Genomic DNA, 20840 nt, shown 5'->3' with positions numbered 1-20840 from the left:
CTGTGAAGTGATGTATGCCCCACGGCATTGTTGAAAACAATAAAGCAATCAGCCAGAAACTATGGGGTCTTAAAAGTTAGGTGAAGTCAGGGAAAGAGAGTAAAGAAAGCCCTTGTACAACTACAGACATTCCAAGGTAACTGTTAGCACCCAAGGCCGCACGCACCGATGGGCAACATCAGGGGCTTTATACTACAGGGAAGGGAAAGAGGAAGGAGACAGACTTCACTAAAACAACTCAGTCCAGGAACGGTGGCTCACACCTGTAATCCCAACACTTTAGGAGGCCGAGGGGGGCGGATCATGAGGTCAGAAGATTGAGACCAACCTGGCCAACATGATGAAACCCCGTCTCTATTAAAAATACAAAAATTAGCTGGGCGGGGTGACATGTGCCTGTAGTCCCAGCTACTTGGGAGGCTGAGGCAGGAGAATCACTTGAACCAGAGTTGGAAGTTACGGTGAGCCAAGATCGTGCCATTGCCCTTCAGCCTGGCAACAGACCAAGACTCCACCTCAAAAAAAAAATAAATAAATACAAATCCAGCCAGTTACTATACAAATAAATAAGCATATAACAATCCCCAAGGGGGCCAATACCGAGTGAAACAATGCATTATCTAAAATGTCCAGCTTCCAGTAAAAAGTTGTGAGAAATGCAAAGAAATAGGATAGTATGACACATATGCTGGAAAAAAGCAAACAAGAGAAACTGCCTGTGAAAGCGGCCAGATGTTAGATTCAACAGACAAAGATTTCAAAGTAGGCTGGGCGCGGTGGCTCACGCCTGTAATCTCAGCACTTTGGGAGGCCAAGGTGGGCAGATCACAAGGTTAGGAGTACAAGACCAGCCTGACCAATATGGTGAAACCCCGTCTCTACTAAAAATACAAAAATTAGCCAGGTGTGGTGGCATGCACCTGTAGTCCCACTTACTCGGGAGGCTGAGGCAGGAGAATCGCTTGAACCTGGGAGGCGGAGGTTGTAGTGAGCGAAGATCGTGCCACTGCACTCCAGCCTGGGTGACAGAGTGAGACTCTGTCTCAAAAAAAGAAAAAAAAAAGATTTCAAAGTAGCCATTATAAATATGTTCAAAGAATGAAAAGAAACCATAATTTAAAAAGTAAAGGAAGGTATAATGACAGTGTCATATCAAATAGAGAATATTAAGAAACAGAAAAAAATTATTAATTAAAAGACCCAAATGGAAATTCTAGAGCTAAAAAGTACAATAACTGAAAAGAAAAATTCACTAGAGAGGCTCAACAGCATACTTACACTGGCAGAACAATTAGCAAGCTTGAGGACAGACCAATAGAAATTATGCAATCCAAATAATGGAAAAAAAACTAAAATGAAAAATGAACAGAGACTCAGAGAAATGAAGGGCACCATTAACTGCACCAAATACATATAAGCTTCAGTTATACAGCAGGAGTAAGTATTCTGAGATACACTGCACAACATGGTGGCTACATTTAATAATAATGTATTACATATTTCAAAATTGCTAAGAGAATTTCAAATGTCCTCATCACAACAAAATGATAAATACTTGAGGTGACAGATATGTTGATTAGCTTGATTTAATCAAACCACGTTGTATACATATATCAGGACATCACATTGTACTCTATAAATATGTACAATTACGATTTGTTGATTAACAATAAAAATATATTTGTAAAGAAATCCCTTTGGTAAAGGTAAACAGATGGGCAACTATAAAAGCTGGTATTATAGTAACAGTTGTTTGTAATTTCTTTTTTTTGCTTTCTACAAGATTTAAGAGGCTAATACATTACAAAACAATTAGACTAAAAGCTAATATTACTGTAACTTTGGTTTGCAATTCCACATTTTGCTTTCCATATAATTTAAGAGACTAATGCATTTTAAAAAACCAATTTTTAGATCCTGTTTTTAAACATATAATGCACAGGCCGGGTGCTGTGGCTCACGCCTGTAATCCCAGCACTTTGGGAGGCCGAGGCGGGTGGATCACGAGGTCAGGAGATCGAGACCATCCTGGCTAACATGGTGAAACCCCATCTCTACTAAAAATACAAAAAAAAATTAGCCGGGCATGGTGGCGGGCACCTGTAGTCCCAGCTACTTGGGAGGCTGAGGCGTGAACCCACGAGGCAGAGCTTGCAGTGAGCCGAGACTGCGCCACTGCACTCCAGCCTGGGCAACAGAGCAAGACTCTGTCTCAAAAAAAAAAAACATATAATGTACAAAGATATACTTTTGTGACATCAATAACTAGAAGGAGTTGGGGCAGAGCTGTTAAAAGGGTACAGTTTTTGTATGTTATTGAAGTTAAGCTGGCATAAATTCAAACTAGAGTATTATAATTTTAGGACATTAAATATAATCTCCATGGTAACCACAGAGAAAACAGTTACAGGACATGTTACATATTATATTAAAATTTTTCACTACAAAAAAAATCAACTAAACACAAAAGAAGACAGTAATGCAGCAAATAAGGAATTAAAAAACTATAATGCATACAGAACATAAATTAGTAAAATAACATAAGTCCCTCCTTATCAATAATTACTTTAAATGTAAATGGATTAAACTCTCCAAAGATAGAAATTGGCAGAATGGATTTAAAAAAACACAGAATCCACCTATATGCTATCTACAAGAGACTCTAGATCTAAAGACACAAAAAGATTGCAAGTAAAAATTTTGAAAAAAAATATTCCACATAAATTGTAACCAAAGGAGATTAGGGATGGCTTTACAAATATCAGACAAAATAGTCTTTAAATTAAAAAAAGGTTATAAGAGACAAAAAAGGAGACATATACAGCAAGAAGATTAGAACAATTATTAACATTTATGCACCTAAATGTACAAATGAGGATATTGATGGTTTGTTTTTAGGTGTAAAAAACAAACCATGACTAATAGTTGCAGACTTCAATACCCCACTCTCAGTAATGGATAGAACAACCTGGCAGAAGATAATTAAGAAAATGGAGGACTTGGGGCCGGGCGTGGTGGCTCACACCTATAATCCCAGCACTTTGGGAGGCCAAGGCAGGCGGATCACAAGCTCAGGAGATCGACACCATCCTGGCTAACACGGTGAAACCCCATCTCTACTAAAAATACAAAAAAAAATTAGCTAGGCGTGGTGGCGGGCGCCTGTAGTCCCAGCTACTCGGGAGGCTGAGGCAGGAGAATGCTGTGAATCCAGGAGGTGGAGCTTGCAGTGAGCCGAGATCACGCCATTGCACTCCAGCCTGGGTGACGGAGCGAGACTCCATCTCAAAAAAAAAAAAAAAATAGAGGACTTGGCTGGGCACAGTGGCTCACGCCTGTAATCCCAGAACTTTGGGAGGCTGAGGCGGGTGGATCACAAAGTCAGGAGTTCAAGACCTGCCTGGCCAAGATGGTGAAACCCCATCTCTACTAAAAATACAAAAATTAGCTGGGCGTAGTGGTGGGTGCCTGTAATGGCAGTTACGCGAAGGCTGAGGCAGAGAACTGCTTGCACCTGGGAGGTGGAGGTTGCAGTGAGCTGAGATGGCGCCACTGCACTCCAGCCTGGGCAACAGAGCGAGACTCCGTCTCAAATAAATAATTTTTAAAAAAAAAATTTAAAAACAGCAAGACTCTGTCTCAAATAAATAAATAAGAGGACTTAAACAATGCAGTAAACCAACTAGATCTAACAGGCATCTAAAACTCTTTTTTTTTTTTTTTTTGAGACAGAGTTTCACTCTTGTTGCCCAGGCTAGAGTGCAATGGCTCGATCTTAGCTCACCACCACCTCTGCCTCCTGGGTTCAAGCGATTCTCCTGCCTCAGCCTCTCTGGTAGCTGAGATTACAGGTGTGCACCACCACGCCCAGCTAATTTTGTATTTTTAGTAGAGACGGAGTTTCACCATGTTGGTCAGGCTGGTCTCGAACTCCTGACCTTGGGTAATCCACCAGCCTCAGCCTCCCAAAATGCTGGGATTACAGGCGTGAGCCACCATGCCTGACTTACATCTAAAATTCTTTACCTAACAATAGGCATTCTTCTCAAGTGCACATGGGTCATTCTCCAGGACAGACCATACTATAGACCACAAATTGTCTCAATAGATTTTAAAGAAAAGATAGCACACAGAATATCTTCTCCAACCACAGTGGGATGAAGTTAGAAATCAGTAACTAGGAAAACTAAAATTCCCAAATTTGTGGGAACCAAATAACACTTTTTGTTTTTGAGATGGAGTCACCCAGGCTGGAGTGTGGTAATGTGATCTCTGCTCATGCCAACCTCCACCTCCCAGGTTCAAGCAATTCTGCCTCAGCCTCTTGAGTAGCTGGGATCACAGGTGCCCAACACCACAACCAGCTAATTTTTGTATTTTTAGTAGAGACAGGGTTTCACAGGTTGGACAGGCTGGTGTGAACTCCTGACCTCAAGTGATCCACCCACTTCGGCCTCCCAAAGTGCTGGGATTACAGGCATAAGCCACTGTGCCCAGTCTAAATAACACACTCTTAAATCACCAATGAATCAAAGAAGAAATCAAAAGGAAAATTAGAAAATACTTAGAGACAAATGAAAATAAAAAACAATGTACCGAAACTTTTGGAATTCAGCAAAAGCAATGCTAAGGGGGGAATTTATAGCTGTAAACACTTACATTAAAAAAGAAAGATCTTGGGCTGGGCACGGTGGCTAAAGATTGTAATCCCAGCACTTTGGGAGACATAGATGAGAGGATTGCATGAGGTCAGGAGTTCAAGACCAGCCTGGGCAATATAGACAGACCTTGTTTCTACAAAAAATTTAAAAAATTAAGGCACCAGGCATGGTAGCTCACACCTGTAACCCCAGTACTTTAGGAGTCTGACACAGGCAGATCACTTGAGCCTAAGAGTTCAAGATGAGCCTGGGGAACACAGTGAAAGCCCATCTCTACAAAATGTACAAAAATAATTAGCCGCACATGGTGTCCCACACCTGTAGTCCCAGCTATTCTAGAGACTGAGGTGGGAGGATCACTTGAGCCTGGGAGGTAGAGGTTGCAGCGAGCCAAAATTGCACCACTGCACTGTTGCGGGAAGTCAGGGACTCTGAACAGAGGGACCGGCTGGAGCTGCGGCAGAGGAACATAAATTGTGAAGATTTCATGGACATTTATCAGTTCCCAAATAATACTTTCATAATTTCTTACACTGTTTTACTTTAATCTCTTAATCCTGTTATCTTTGTAAGCTGAGGATGTAAGTCACCTCAGGACCACCATGATAATTGTGTTAACTGTACAAATTGATTGTAAAACATGTGTGTTTGAACAATATGAAATCAGTGCACCTTAAAAAAGAACAGAGTAACAGCGATTTTCAGGGAACAAGGGAAGAGAACCATAAGGTCTGACTGCCTGAGGGGGTGGGCAAAATAGAGCCATATTTTTCTTCTTGCAGAGAGCCTATAAACAGACGTGCAAGTAGGGAAGATATCGCTAAATTCTTTTCCTAGCAAGGAATATTAATAATTAATACTCTGGGGAAGGAATGCATTCCTGGGGGGAGGTCTATAAACGGCTGCTCTTGGAGTGTCTGTCTTATGCAGTTGAGATAAGGACTGAAATACGCCCTGGTCTCCTGCAGTACCCTCAGGCCTGTTAGGGTGGGGAAAAAACTCCACCCTGATAAATTTGTGGTCAGACCAGTTCTCTGCTCTCGAACCATGTTTTCTGTTGTTTAAGATGTTTATCAAGACAATATGTGCACAGCTGAACATAGATTCTTATCAGTAGTTCTGACTTTGCCCTTGTCCTGTTTCCTCAGAAGCATGTGATATTTGTTCTGCCTTTTGCCCTTTGAAGCATGTGATCTTTGTGACCTACTCCTTGTTTGTACACCCCCTCCCCTTTTGAAATCTTTAATAAAAACTTGCTGGTTTTAAGGCTCAGGTGGGCATCACGGTCCTATCCATATGTGATGTCACCCCCAGAGGCCCAGCTGTAAAATTCCTCTCTTTGTACTCTTTCTATTTCTCAGCTGGCCGACACTTATGAAAAATAGAAAGAACCTACGTTGAAATATTGGGGGCAGGTTCCCCCCGATACTGCACTCCAGCCTGAGGGATGGAACAAAACCCTGTTTCAAATATTTTAAATTAAAAAAAAAAAAAAGGGCGGGCACGGTGGCTCAAACCTGTAATCCTAGCACTTTGGAAGGCCAAGGCGGGTGGATCACCTGAGGTCAGGAGTTCAAGACCAGACTGGCCAACATGGTGAAACCCCATCTCTACTAAAATACAAAAATTAGCCAGGCATGATGGCGGTCGCCTATAATCCCAGCTACTTGAGAGGCTGAGATGGGAGAATCGCTTGAACCCGGGAGACGGTGGTTGCAGTGAGCCGAAATCGTGCCACTGCACTCTAGCCTGGGTGGCTGAGCAAGACTCCATCTCAAAAAAAAAAAAAAAGATTGCTTCACTTGACTAGCCAAAAAATAAAAAATAAAAAGACTCAAATTACCAAAATAAGAAATTAAAATGGATACATTACTACCAGCTCTACAGAAATAAAAAGAATTGGCTGGGCATGGTGGCTCATGCCTGTAATCCCAACACTTTGGGAAGCTGAGGTGGGCAGATCACAAGGTCAGGAGATCAAGACCTCCTGGTCAACATGGTGAAACCCCATCTCTACTAAAAATGCAAAAATTAGCTGGGTGTGGTGGCGTGTGCCCGTAATTCCAGCTACTTGGGAGGCTGAGGCAGGAGAATCACTTGAAACCAGGAGGCAGAGATTGCAGTGAGCTGAAATTGCGCCACTGCACTCCAGCTTGGTGATGGAGCGAGACTCCGTCTCAAAAATAAATAAAATAAAAAAGAATCGTAAGAGAACTATGAACAATTGTATGCCAACAAGTTGCATAAACCTAGATGAAATGGACACATTCCTAGAAACATAAAACCTACTGAGACTGAATCACAAAGAAATAGAAAATCTGAATAGACCCATAACTAGTGTAAGGAGAATGAATCAATCATCAACAAACTCCCAAAAAGGAAAGGTCCTAGACCTGATGGCTTTGCTGGTGATTCTACCAAACATTTGGAGAGGAACTGATGCCAATCCTTCTCAAACTTTTCCAGACAGTTGAGGAGGAAGGGGTAATTCCTGGTTCATTTTATGAGGCCGCTGACAATGCCCTGGTGCTGGGGCCAGACAGGGACACTACAGGAAAAGAGAAATGCATATGAATATCCCTTATGAACATTCATTCAAAAATCTTTAACAAAATCCAGATGATTAAAGTTTTTTTTCAATTCTGTTCATGAGAGATATTGATCTGATATTTTCTCATGTAGTGTCCTTCTTGAGTTTTGATGTCAGAGTTGTGCTGGTTTTGTGGATAAGGTGGGAAGTATCTCCTCTTAAAGTATTCTGAAAGACTTTGTGCAGGATTGGTGTTCTTTCTTTCTTAGATGGTTGGAAGAATTCACCAGTAAAGCATCTGAGCATGGAGCTTTCTTTGTGGGCCAGTTTTACTTTTTATGTCTCAGCTTTGTGTAAATGCTTAGGATAGTCAAATTCAGAGAGACAGAAAGTAGATGGGTGGTTGCCAGGGGCTGGTGGGGGCGGGAAATGGGGAACTATTGTTAAATAGGTGTAGAGTTTCAGTTTTGCAACATGAAAAAAGTTCTGATGATAGATGGTGGTGAGTGTTGTACAACAATGTGAATGTACTTAATACCACTGAACTGTATGCTTTAAAATGGCTAAAATGGTATATTTTATCTCCATTTTATTACAATTTTTAAAAATGTATATATTGTTGAGCCTATAACATATAGAAATGTAATATATTTGCCAATAACAAAACAAAGGAGGTTAAGTGGGAGCAAAGCTGTATTAGGCTACAGAAATGACTCCACATGGAAAGTTGAATCCAAAGGAACAAATAAAGAGATCCAGAAATGATAGAGTTACAACAACAAAATTTACAAACATACTTTTCTTTCTTAATTTCCTTAAGACAGCTGGCTTCTTTGTGGAAACTGACAAGCAAATTCTAAAATTCATATGTAATTGCAAGGGACCCAGAATAACCAAAACAATCTCGAGAAAGAATAATAGTGGAAGACTCACCCTTCCTGATTTCAAACCTTACTCCAAAGTAACAGTAAGCAAAGTGTGGTAGTGGCATAAGGATAGATATATAGATCCGCGGAATAGAAATGAGAGTCCAGAAATAAGCCCATGTGTCTATAGTCAACTGATTTTTAACAAGGTGAAAAAATAGTCTTTGCAACACATGGTGATGGAACAACAGGATAGCCACATACACAATGAAGTTGGAGCTTTACTTCATCATGCCATATACAAGAATTAACTCAAAATGTGTCCAATGAGACCTGGAAGCTGATCGCGTGGAGTGAAGGTCATGCCGCAGCACACACAGGAGCCTCGCCATGTTGCCCAGGCCCGTCTCAAACTTCTGAGTTCAGGCAATTTGCCCACCTCGTCCTCCAAAAGTATGGTTTGGCTGTGTCCCCACCCAAATCTCATCTTGAATTGTATCTCCCATAATCCCCACGTGTCCTGGGAGGGACCCGGTGGGAGGTTAACTGAATCATGGGGGCGGGTTTTTTCCATGTGGTTCTCGTGATAGTGAGTAAGTCTCACGAGATCTGACAGTTTTATAAAGGGCAGTCCCCCTGCACACACTCTCTTGCCTGCTGCCATGTAAGAAGTGTCTTGCTTCCCCTTCACCATCTGCTATGATTGTTAAGGCCTCCCCAGCCATATGGAACTGTGAGCCAATTAATCTTCTTTTCTTTATAAACTACGCAATCTCAGGTATGTCTTTATTAGCAGTGTGAGAACAGACTAACACATGCTGGGATTACAGGCGTAAGCCACCATGCGCCCGGCCTCACAGATTGATTTCTTTCTTTTTTTCTTTTTGAGACAGAGTCTCTCTCAGTTGCCCAGGCTGGAGTGCAGTGGTGCGATCTTGGCTCACTGCAAGCTCCGCCTCCCGGGTTCATGCCATTCTCCTGCCTCAGCCTCCCGAGTAGCTGGGACTACAGGCACCTGCCACTACGCCCAGCTATTTTTTTTGTATTTTTAGTAGAGATGGGGTTTCACCGTGTTAAGTCAGGATGGTCTCTATCTCCTGACCTCGTGATCTGCCCATCTCGGCCTCCCAAGGTGTTGGGATTACAGGCATGAGCCACCGCACCCAGCCACAGATTGATTTCTTATGAGTCAGGCTGTGTGATGAAGAAGCCCAGAAGAGAAAGAAGAGGAAAGAAAAGGAATCAGGAAGGACTCTTATTTAGCGTCACTTGACATTCATGGATGTGGCTACAGAATTCTCTCAGGAGAAGTGGAAATAACTGGACCCTGCACAGAGGGCTTTATACAGGGAAGTGATGTAGAACTACAGGAACCTGGTCTTCCTGGGAATCTGTCTTCCTGACCTGAGCATTATCTCCATGTTGGAGACAAAGCGAGAGCTCTGGACTCTGCAGGGTGAAGACAGCAAACAATCCAAATGGCAGGGAATGCATCAAAGGTGTGAACACAGGGAGGAGCTGTATATTGGGAAGTAATACAGAAAATGAGCCTATTAAAAATCAACTTGGATTAACCCTTCAGTCACATCTGCCTGAATTGCAGCTATTTTAAGCTGGAAAGAAAATTTATGGAAGTAATCAAATTGAAAAGTTTACAAACCATAGTTCCTCAGTTCCACCACTTCAAAAAATTTCTTCTAGTGTTAAAACACACGCTTTAAATAAATACAGAAATCATTTCATTGATTTCCCATTACTCTCACAAGAAGACAAAGCACACATTAGAGGAAAAATCTTATGAACGTAGTTAAGATGGCAAAGTTTTTAGAGTGTCTGCAAGCCTTACTAATCATCAAGTAATCCATACTGCAGATAAACCTTACAAATGCAGTGAATGTGGCAAGGTCTTTAGTTGCAATCCACACCTTGTAGATCACTGGAGAATTCATATTGGACAGAAGCCTTACAAACGTAGTGACTGTCACAAGGTGTTTAACAGCAATTCAAACCTTGCACAACATCAAAGACTTCATACTGGAGAGAGGCCTTGTAAATGTAACGAATGTGGTAAAGCATTTAAAGAGTGTTCAGGACTTACTGCCCATCTTGTAATCCATACTGGAGAAAAACCTTACAAATGTAACGAGTGTACAAGAACTTCAGGCACAAATTTTCCCTCACTCAACAGAGAAGTCATACTGCAGAAAAACCTTACACATGTAATGAATGTGGCAAGGTCTTTCGTCAATTACACAGCATCAAATAATTCATAGTACAGAGAAGCCTTACAAATGTAACAGAAGTTGAAAGCATTTGTTCAGGACTTATGGCCCATCTTCTAATCCATACTGCAAAGCGTTCAGGACTTATGGCCCATCTTCTAATCCATACTGGACTGAAACTTTACAAATATAGTGAATGCGGCAAGGTCTTCGGACGCAAGTTATACCTAATCAACCATCAGATAATTCATACCGGAGAGAGACCTTACAAGTGTAATTCATGTGGCAAGGTCAATCAAAATTTACACCTTGCATGACATTGGAAAATTCATACTGGAGAGAATTCACTGCACACCTTACAGATGCAAAAATGTGGCTATGTTACTTCATAGCTAACACAACACTGGAGGACTCACATGGGTCACAAACATTATAAATGTAATAAATGTGGCAAAGAATTCAGTTTGCATTCAAGCCTCAGTACCCATCTACTGATCCATACACTGAAAGGTAACCTTACAAATGTAAAGATAATATATATAAAAATAATATATAAAGAGAGAACAGTTGGCCAGGCACAGTGGTTCGTGCCTGTAATCCCAGCACTTGAGGAGGCCAAGGCGGGTGGATCATGAGGTCAAGAGATTGAGACCATAGGCCAGGCGCAGTGGCTCATGCCTGTAATTCCAGCATGTTGGGAGGCCAAGGCAGGTGGATCACGAGTTCAGGAGTTCAAGACCAGCCTGGCCAAAATGGTGAAACCCCGTCTCTACTAAATATACAAAAATTAGCCAGGCATGCGGGGTGGAGCCAAGATGGCCGAATAGGAACAGCTCCGGTCTCCAGCTCCCAGCCCCAGCGACACAGAAGACGGATGATTTCTGGATTTCTGCATTTCTGCTTGAGGTACCGGTTTCATCTCACTAGGGAGTGCCTAACAGTGGGTGCAGGACAGTCGGTGAAGCGCACTGTGCGCGAGCCGAAGCAGGGCGAGGCATTACCTCACTCGGGAAGCGCAAGGGGTCAGGGAGTTCCCTTTCCTAGTCAAAGAAAGGGGAAACAGACGGCACCTGGAATATCGGGTCAGTCCCACCCCAATACTGCGCTTTTCCAACGGGCCTGGAAAACGGCACACTAGGAGATTGTGTCCCGCACCTGGCTCGGAGGGTCCTGTGCCCACGGAGTCTCGCTGATTGCTAGCACAGCAGTCTGAGATCAAGCTGCAAGGCGGCAGCGAGGCTGGGGGAGGGGCGCCCGCCATTGCCCAGGCTTGCTTAGGTAAACAAAGCAGCCAGGAAGCTCGAACTGGGTGGAGCCCACCACAGCTCAAGGAGGCCTGCCTGCCTCTATAGGCTCCACCTCTGGGGGCAGGGCACAGACAAACAAAAACTCAGCAAGAACCTCCACAGACTTAAAGGTCCCTGTCTGACTGACAGCTTTGAAGAGAGTAGTGGTTCTCCCAGCACGCAGCTGGAGATCTGAGAACGGACAGACTGCCTCCTAAAGTGGGTCCCTCACCCCTGAGCAGCCTAACTGGGAGGCACCCCCCCAGTAGGGACAGACTGACACCTCATTCAACCGGGTACTCCTCTGAGACAAAACTTTCAGACGAACTATCAGCTGAATTTGTGGTCTCACGAAAATCCGCTGTTCTGCAGGCACCGCTGCTGACACCCAGCCAAACAGGGTCTGGAGTGGACCTCTAGTAAACTCCAACAGACCTGCAGCTGAGGGTCCTGTCTGGTAGAAGGAAAACTAACAAACAGAAAGGACATCCACACCAAAAACCCATCTGTACATCACCATCATCAAAGACCAAAAGTAGATAAAACCACAAAGATGGGGAAAAAACAGAACAAAAAAACTGGAAACTCTAAAAAACAGAGCACCTCTCCTCCTCCAAAGGAACGCAGTTCCTCACCAGCAACGGAACAAAGCTGGATGGAGGATGACTTTGATGAGTTGAGAGAAGAAGGCTTCAGACGATCAAACTACTCTGAGCTATGAGAGGAAATTCAAAACAATAGCAAAGAAGTTAAAAACTTTGAAAAAATATTAGAAGAATGGATAACTAGAATAACCAATGGAGAGAAGGGCTTAAAGGAGCTGATGGAGCTGAAAGCCAAGTTTCGAGAACTACGCGAAGATTGCAGAAGCCTCAGTAGCAGATGCGATCAACTGGAAGAAAGGGTATCGCTGATGGAAGATGAAATGAATGAAATGAAGAGAGAAGGGAAGTTTAGAGAAAAAAAGAATAAAAAGAAATGAACAAAGCCTCCGAGAAATTTGGGACTATGTGAAAAGACCAAACCTACGTCTGATTGGTGTACCTGAAAATGATGGGGAGAATGGAACCAAGTTGGAAAACACTCTGCAAGATATTATCCAGGAGAACTTCCCCAATCTAGCAAGGCAGGCCAGCATTCAGATTCAGGAAATACAGAGAACGCCACAAAGATACTCCTCGAGAAGGGCAACTCCAAGACACATAATTGTCAGATTCACCAAAGTTGAAATGAAGGAAAAAATGTTAAGGGCAGCCAGAGAGAAAGGTCGGGTTACCCACAAAGGGAAGCCCATCAGACTAACAGCTGATCTCTCAGCAGAAACTCTACAAGCCAGAAGAGAGTGGGGGCCGATATTCAACATTCTTAAAGAAAAGAATTTTCAACCCAGAATTTGCTATCCCGCCAAACTAAGCTTCATAAGTGAAGGAGAAATAAAATACTTTACAGACAAGCAAACGCTGAGTGATTTTGTCACCACCAGGCCTGCCCTAAAAGAGCTCCTGAAGGAAGCACTAAACATGGAAAGGAACAACCGGTACCAGCCACTGCAAAAACATGCCAAATTGTAAAGACCATCGAGGCTAGGAAGAAACAATAGCAACTAACGAGCAAAATAACCAACTAACATCATAATGACAGGATCAGATTCACACATAACAATATTAACGTTAAATGTAAATGGGCTAAATGCTCCAATCAAAAGACACAGACTGGCAAACTGGATAAGGAGTCAGGACCCATCAGTGTGCTGTATTCAGGAAACCCATCTCACGTGCAGAGACACACATAGACTCAAAATAAAGGGATGGAGGAAGATCTATCAAGCAACTGGAAAACAAAAAAAGGCAGGGGTTGCAATCCTAGTCTCTGATAAAATAGACTTTAAACCAACAAAGATCAAAAGAGACAAAGAAGGCCATTACATAATGGTAAAGGGATCAATTCAACAAGAAGAGCTAACTATCCTAAATATATATGCACCCAACACAGGAGCACCCAGATTCATAAAGCAAGTCCTCAGTGACCTACAAAGGGACTTAAACTCCCACACAATAATAATGGGAGATTTTAACACCCCACTGTCAACATTAGACAGATCAACGAGACAGAAAGTTAACAAGGATATCCAGGAATTGAACTCTGCTCTACATAAAGTGGACCTAATAGACATCTACAGAACTCTCCACCCCAAGTCAACAGAATATACATTTTTTTCAGCACCACACCACACCTATTCCAAAATTGACCACATAGTTGGAAGTAAAGCTCTCCTCAGCAAATGTAAAAGAACAGAAATTATAACAAACTGTCTCTCAGACCACAGTGCAATCAAACTAGAACTCAGGATTAAGAAATTCACTCAAAACTGCTCAACTACATGGAAACTGAACAACCTGCTCCTGAATGACTATTGGGTACATAATGAAATGAAGGCAGAAATAAAGATGTTCTTTGAAACCAACGAGAACAAAGATACAACATACCAGAATCTCTGGGACACATTCAAAGCAGTGTGTAGAGGGAAATTTATAGCACTAAATGCCCACAAGAGAAAGCAGGAAAGATCCAAAATTGACACCCTAACATCACAATTAAAAGAACTAGAAAAGCAAGAGCAAACACATTCAAAAGCTAGCAGAAGGCTAGAAATAACTAAAATCAGAGCAGAACTGAAGGAAATAGAGACACAAAAAACCCTTCAAAAAATTAATGAATCCAGGAGCTGGTTTTTTGAAAAGATCAACAAAATTGATGGACCGCTAGCAAGACTAATAAAGAAGAAAAGAGAGAAGAATCAAATAGATGCAATAAAAAACGAAAAAGGGGATATCACCACCGATCCCACAGAAATACAATCTACCATCAGAGAATACTACAAACACCTCTATGCAAATAAACTAGAAAATCTAGAAGAAATGGATAAATTCCTTGACAAATACACCCTCCCAAGACTAAACCAGGAAGAAGTTGAATCTCTGAATAGACCAATAACAGGTTCTGAAATTGTGGCAATAATCAATAGCTTACCAACCAAAAAGAGTCCAGGACCTGACGGATTCACAGCTGAATTCTACCAGAGGTACAAGGAGGAACTGGTACCATTCCTTCTGAAACTATTCCAATCGATAGAAAAAGAGGGAATCCTCCCTAACACATTTTATGAAGCCAGCATCGTCCTGATACCAAAACCTGGCAGAGACATAACCAAAAAAGAGAATTTCAGACCAATATCCTTGATGAACATTGATGCAAAAATCCTCAATAAAATACTGGCAAACCGAATCCAGCAGCACATCAAAAAGCTTATCCACCATGATCAAGTGGGCTTCATCCCTGGGATGCAAGGCTGGTTCAACATACGCAAATCAATAAATGTAATCTAGCATATAAACAGAACCAAAGACAAAAACCACATGATTATCTCAATAGATGCAGAAAAGGCCTTTGACAAAATTCAACAACCCTTCATGCTAAAAACTCTCAATAAATTAGGTATTGATGGGACGTATCTCAAGATAATAAGAGCTATCTATGACAAACCCACAGCCAATATCATACTGAATGGGCAAAAACTGGAAGCATTCCCTCTGAAAACTGGCACAAGACAGGGATGCCCTCTCTCACCACTCCTATTCAACATAGTGCTGGAAGTTCTGGCCAGAGCAATCAGGCAGGAGAAGGAAATAAAGGGTATTCAACTAGGAAAAGAGGAAGTCAAATTGTCCCTGTTTGCAGATGACATGATTGTATATCTAGAAAACCCCATTGTCTCAGCCCAAAATCTCCTTAAGCTGATTAGCAACTTCAGCAAAGTCTCAGGATACAAAATTAATGTACAAAAATCACAAGCATTCTTGTACACCAATAACAGACAAACAGAGAGCCAAATCATGAGTGATCTCCCATTCACAATTGCTTCAAAGAGAATAAAATACCTAGGAATCCAACTTACAAGGGATGTGAAGGACCTCTTCAAGGAGAACTACAAACCACTGCTCAATGAAATAAAAGAGGATACAAACAAATGGAAGAACATTCCATGCTCATGGGTTGGAAGAATCAATATCGTGAAAATGGCCATACTGCCCAAGGTCATTTATAGATTCAATGCCATCCCCATCAAGCTACCAATGACTTTCTTCACAGAATTGGAAAAAACTACTTTAAAGTTCATATGGAACCAAAAAAGAGCCCGCATCGCCAAGTCAATCCTAAGCCAAAAGAACAAAGCTGGAGGCATCACACTACCTGACTTTAAACTATACTACAAGGCTACAGTAACCAAAACAGCATGGTACTGGTACCACAACAGAGACATAGATCAATGGAACAGAACAGAGCCCTCAGAAATGACGCCGCATAGCTACAACTATCTGATCTTTGACAAACCTGACAAAAACAAGAAATGGGGAAAGGATTCCCTATTTAATAAATGGTGCTGGGAAAACTGGCTAGCCATATGTAGAAAGCTGCAACTGGATCCCTTCCTTACACCTTATACAAAAATTAATTCAAGATGGATTAAAGACTTATATGTTAGACCTAAAACCATTAAAATCCTACAAGAAAACCTAGGCAATACCATTCAGGACATAGGCGTGGGCAAGGACTTCATGTCTAAAACACCAAAAGCAATGGCAACAAAAGCCAAAATCGACAAATGGGATCTCATTAAACTAAAGAGCTTCTGCACAGCAAAAGAAACTATCATCAGAGTGAACAGGCAACCTACAGAATGGGAGAAAATTTTTGCAACCTACTCATCTGACAAAGGGCTAATATCCAGAATCTACAATGAACTCAAACAAATTTACAAGAAAAAAACAAACAACCCCATCAAAAAGTAGGCAGAGGACATGAACAGACACTTCTCAAAAGAAGACATTTATGCAGCCAAAAAACACATGAAGAAATGCTCATCATCACTGGCCATCAGAGAAATGCAAATCAAAACCACAGTGAGATACCATCTCACACCAGTTAGAATGGCCATCATTAAAAAATCAGGAAACAACAGGTGCTGGAGAGGATGTGGAGAAATAGGAACACTTTTACACTGTTGGTGGGACTGTAAACTAGTTCAACCATTGTGGAAGTCAGTGTGGCGATTCCTCAGGGATTTCGAACTAGAAATACCATTTGACCCAGCCATCCCATTACTGGGTATATACCCAAAGGACTATAAATCATGCTGCTATAAAGACACATGCACACGTATGTTTATTGCAGCACTATTCACAATAGCAAAGAGTTGGAACCAACCCAAATGTCCAACAACGATAGACTGGATTAAGAAAATGTGGCACATATACACCATGGAATACTATGCAGCCATAAAAAATGATGAGTTCGTGTCCTTTGTAGGGACATGGATGAAACTGGAAAACATCATTCTCAGTAAACTATCGCAAGGACAAAAAACTAAACACCGCATGTTCTCACTCATAGGTGGGAATTGAACAATGAGAACTCATGGACACAGGAAGGGGAACATCACACTCCGGGGACTGTTGTGGGGTGGGGGGATGGGGGAGGGACAGCATTAGGAGATACACCTAATGCTAAATGACGAGTTAATGGGTGCAGGAAATCAACATGGCACATGGACACATATGTAACAAACCTGCACATTGTGCACATGTACCCTAAAACCCTAAAGTATAATAAAAAAAAAAAATTAGCCAGGCATGGTGGCGGGCACCTGTAATCCCAGCTACTCGGGAGGCTGAGGCAGGAGAATTGCTTGAACCCAGGAGGCGGAGATTGCGGTGAGCCGATATCATGCCACTGCACTCCAGCCTGCTAGGTAACAGAGTGAGACTCCAACTCAAAAAAAAGAGATCGAGACCATCCTGGCCAACATGGTGAAACTCTGTCTCTACTAAAAATACAAAAATTAGCCATGTGTGGTGGCACACGCCTGTAGTCCCAGCCGAGGGAGGCTGAGGCAGAAGAATCGCTTGAACCTAGGAGGTGAAGGTGAGCCGAGATCGTGCCACTGCACTCCAGCCTGGGTGACACAGCGAGACTCCGTCTCAAAAAAAAAAAAAAAAAAAGAAAGAACAGTTATATCGGAGTAGAGAGTTTAATCAAAACTACCAGTACAATTCATCCCGCCAGTGGCCAAGTCTACAACATTGAATTCAACCCTCCCAAAACTGTTGGCATTGATGATCTGACTGGGGAGCCTCTCATTCAGCAAGAGGATGATAAACTAGAGATGGTTATCAAGAGACTAAAGGCTTGTGAGATGAAACAAAGCCAGTCTTAGAATATTACCAGAAAAAAAGGGGTAATGGAAACATTCTCCAGAACAGAAACCAAGAAGATTTGGCCCTACGTATATGCTTTCCTACCAACTAAAATTCCACAAACAAGCCAGAAAGCTCTTCAGTTACTCCATGAGGAGAAATACATGTAACGAGTAAGATGAGCAAACCTCCCAGGCCTTCCATTTAGAAGCTGCTTTTCGTTAGACTTCCCGTATGTATGAATTCTTTGAAAAGTATACTACTTTTATTTCTACTAATTTTATTCTGAATACTAAGGAAGTGTCAAATGAGATGGATACCAAGATTCATCTTTTGAAATCATCTAGTGTGTTTTATCCAGTTATCTTCAAAAACATCAGAGATGTCTAAACTTTTAAAACATTTGTTAGAGCAAAATTTATTTTGGTGTTAAACACGCTCTCAGTTTGCTCAGAATTTTCAATTTGCTATAAAAATGTATCAATTACATAGATAAAAATATTACTTTAAGATCACTTGTTTTCTTTTGAAAATACGTATATACTGAGGGTTATTATTTATGTCAGAAATTGACATTGTAAGTTCTTGGATAAGCACCAAAGTTGAATGAATTTTTCAACAAAATGTAGTTAAAGTCTATGTTTACAGATGTTACTCAGGTTAAGAAATGTGTTTTACGATCTACTTACCAGTTTCTCTTTTTGATCCAATGTATGAGATCTGCCCTGATAAATAACAAGGTATTGTACACCCCTCCCAAAAATAAAAGAAAAAGAGAAAACCCATGGCACTATGTAAAGTAAGCACACTGTGTCACTAGTAAATAGCTCAGGCATGCTTGGGGAATGTTCCTTTGCCATAAATAGCAATCAATCGTAATTAGTAAACAGGTGTGCCAATAAAAAGAATTTACATGATAGGTTAACAAGGATCAGGAAAGTAAGTTAATTTCCTGAAGGAGTTGCTTGTTTCTGATCAAATAAATTGATACCTGTTAGCATTCACTGCCACCTTATCTTAAGGGCAAAGAACTCTACTGGTGTCATCTGACCAGCCATTTAAAAATTGGAATCTAAAGTGATTCCTTAGTGGGGCAACAAGGATGGTTGCTGACGTACTGTATGGTCTGGTAGGAGAAGTGGGGCAATATGAGCAGTGGAGGAAAAACCCGACTATGTCTTCCATGGCATATCTACTCTTATTTTACTTGGTGCTAAATCAAATGAAACAAGTCCTTGTAACAGCTGTTATTAATTGCCTTTAGAAATCTGTCCTGTTTTTTTCCAGGTACTTAAAATACAAGTGCCAGTAAGTGGTTCTTATGTATTTTTGGCGGGGAGAAATTTATTTTCCTTTTCTTCTGATATTTTAAAAATCCATCAATCTTTCAAGATGAACCAACGTTTTTAAAAAGAATTATAGCAGGCCGGGCCCAGTGGCTCACGCCTGTAATCCCAGCACTTTGGGGGGCCGAGGTGGGCAGATCATGAGGTCAGGAGATCGAGACCATCCTGGCTGACACAGTGAAACCCTGTCTCTACTAAAAATACAAAACATTAGCTGGGCATGGTGGCGGGCACCTGTAGTCCCAGCTATTCAGGAGGCTGAGGCAGGAGAATAGCATGAACCGGGGAGGCAGAGCTTGTAGTGAGCCGAGATCGCGCCACTGCACTCCAGCCTAGGAGACAGAGCAAGACTCCATCTCATAAAAAAAAAAAAAGAATTATAGTAAACACTTCATTCTTTTCTTTTTGTCCCACCCATCCCTGCCCAACTAGCACTTCATTCTTTATAAAATTTTCTATAATGCTTTATTTGAATGTTAATATTATGTGGTTTCTAAAAATGTTGTGAATTACCAAACTTATGGATTATCACTAGGTGATCAGGCATACATTAGTCTTTACCAGAATAAAATGAAATTTCATTTTAAAAAAAGAAAACTACCAATATAGAAATTCTTGAGTGTGATTCACATTTAACTGCTGGCACTATAATTTGTAACTCTTTGATTTAGAATGTACATAGTTCTCATGTTTTAGGTAATAGATAATACAGTTTATTTTATTTTTTTCGAGACAGAGTCTTGCTGTCACCCAGGCTAGAGTGCAGTAGCGTAATCTCGGCTCACTGCAACCTCCGCCTCCTAGGTTCAAACAATTCTCCTGCCTCAGCCTCCCCTGCCGCTGGGATTACAGGTGCGTGCCACCGTGCCCAGTTAATTTTTGTATTTTTAGTAGAGACGGGCTTTCACCACTCACCACGTTGGCCAGGCTGGTCTGGAACTCCTGACCTCAGGTGATCCACTCACCTCAGCCTCCTAAAGTGCTGTGATTACAGGTGTGAGCCACCACGCCCAAGCTAAAGTTTAAATTTTCCTTAAAAAAAAAAAAAGTGTCCAAAGACCTAAAAGGGCTAAAACTAAAAAAACTCTTAGAAGAAAATATAAAAATAAATCTTCAAGACTTCAGATTTGGCAATGCGGACCATGGGGAGTGACTGCTAACAGGTGCAGGGTTTCTTGGGGGGTAATGAAAATGTTCCAATATCAATTGTGGTAATGATTGTACAACGTTGTAAACACATTAAAAACCATTGAACTGTACACTTTAGATGAGTGAATTGTTATGTGTGATTTATATTTCAAAAGGTTGTTTAAAAAATTCTATAACATAAGCAGCTTGATACAGCTAATGAGACACTCACCTCTCTCTCAAATTCATCCTCCTCCTCCAAAAGATCATACACCTGCTCTAAAAGCTGAACTCCCAGGCCACGAATTACATCAGTTCTCAAGACTTCAACTAGTCTCCTGATCTTTTCAGAACCTGGCATGATAGCTAAAAGGCAACAACAAAGACAAAGGGAAAAATAAACACTTTTACCACTATAGCAAGAACACTGCAATTTTTTAAAATTTTGTATTTTATTTTATTTATTTTTATTTTTTTATTTTTGAGACAGAGTCTTGCTCTGTTGCCCAGGCTGGAGTGCAGTGGCACGATCTCAGCTCACTACAAG

At 41.4% G+C, this 20840-nt stretch overlaps 1 protein-coding gene across 5 annotated transcripts in view; it reads right to left on the bottom strand.

Moving 5' to 3' along the window:
• Positions 1-20840, bottom strand: part of NEK4 (NIMA related kinase 4) — a 67137-nt gene that overhangs the window by 11191 nt on the left and 35106 nt on the right. For 3 of the 5 annotated variants that reach the window (XR_009214412.1, XM_058442135.1, XM_032161308.2), the window contains exon 14: positions 20526-20659. Coding sequence is in view for 4 of the 5 variants with exons in the window: in XM_058442135.1 (XP_058298118.1) it covers positions 20526-20659 (134 nt within the window). In the remaining variant the exon portion in view is untranslated. Of the gene's footprint in view, positions 1-6693; positions 9252-17312; positions 17603-20525; positions 20660-20840 lie in introns of those variants that run through there. The other 2 variants (XM_032161309.2, XM_058442136.1) reach the window with 2 other exon arrangements.

The sequence above is a fragment of the Hylobates moloch genome, unplaced genomic scaffold (assembly GCF_009828535.3).
Source record: "Hylobates moloch isolate HMO894 unplaced genomic scaffold, HMol_V3 SCAFFOLD_8, whole genome shotgun sequence".
NCBI classification, from domain to species: domain Eukaryota; kingdom Metazoa; phylum Chordata; class Mammalia; order Primates; family Hylobatidae; genus Hylobates; species Hylobates moloch.
This window is presented reverse-complemented; position numbering and strand designations above follow the sequence as displayed.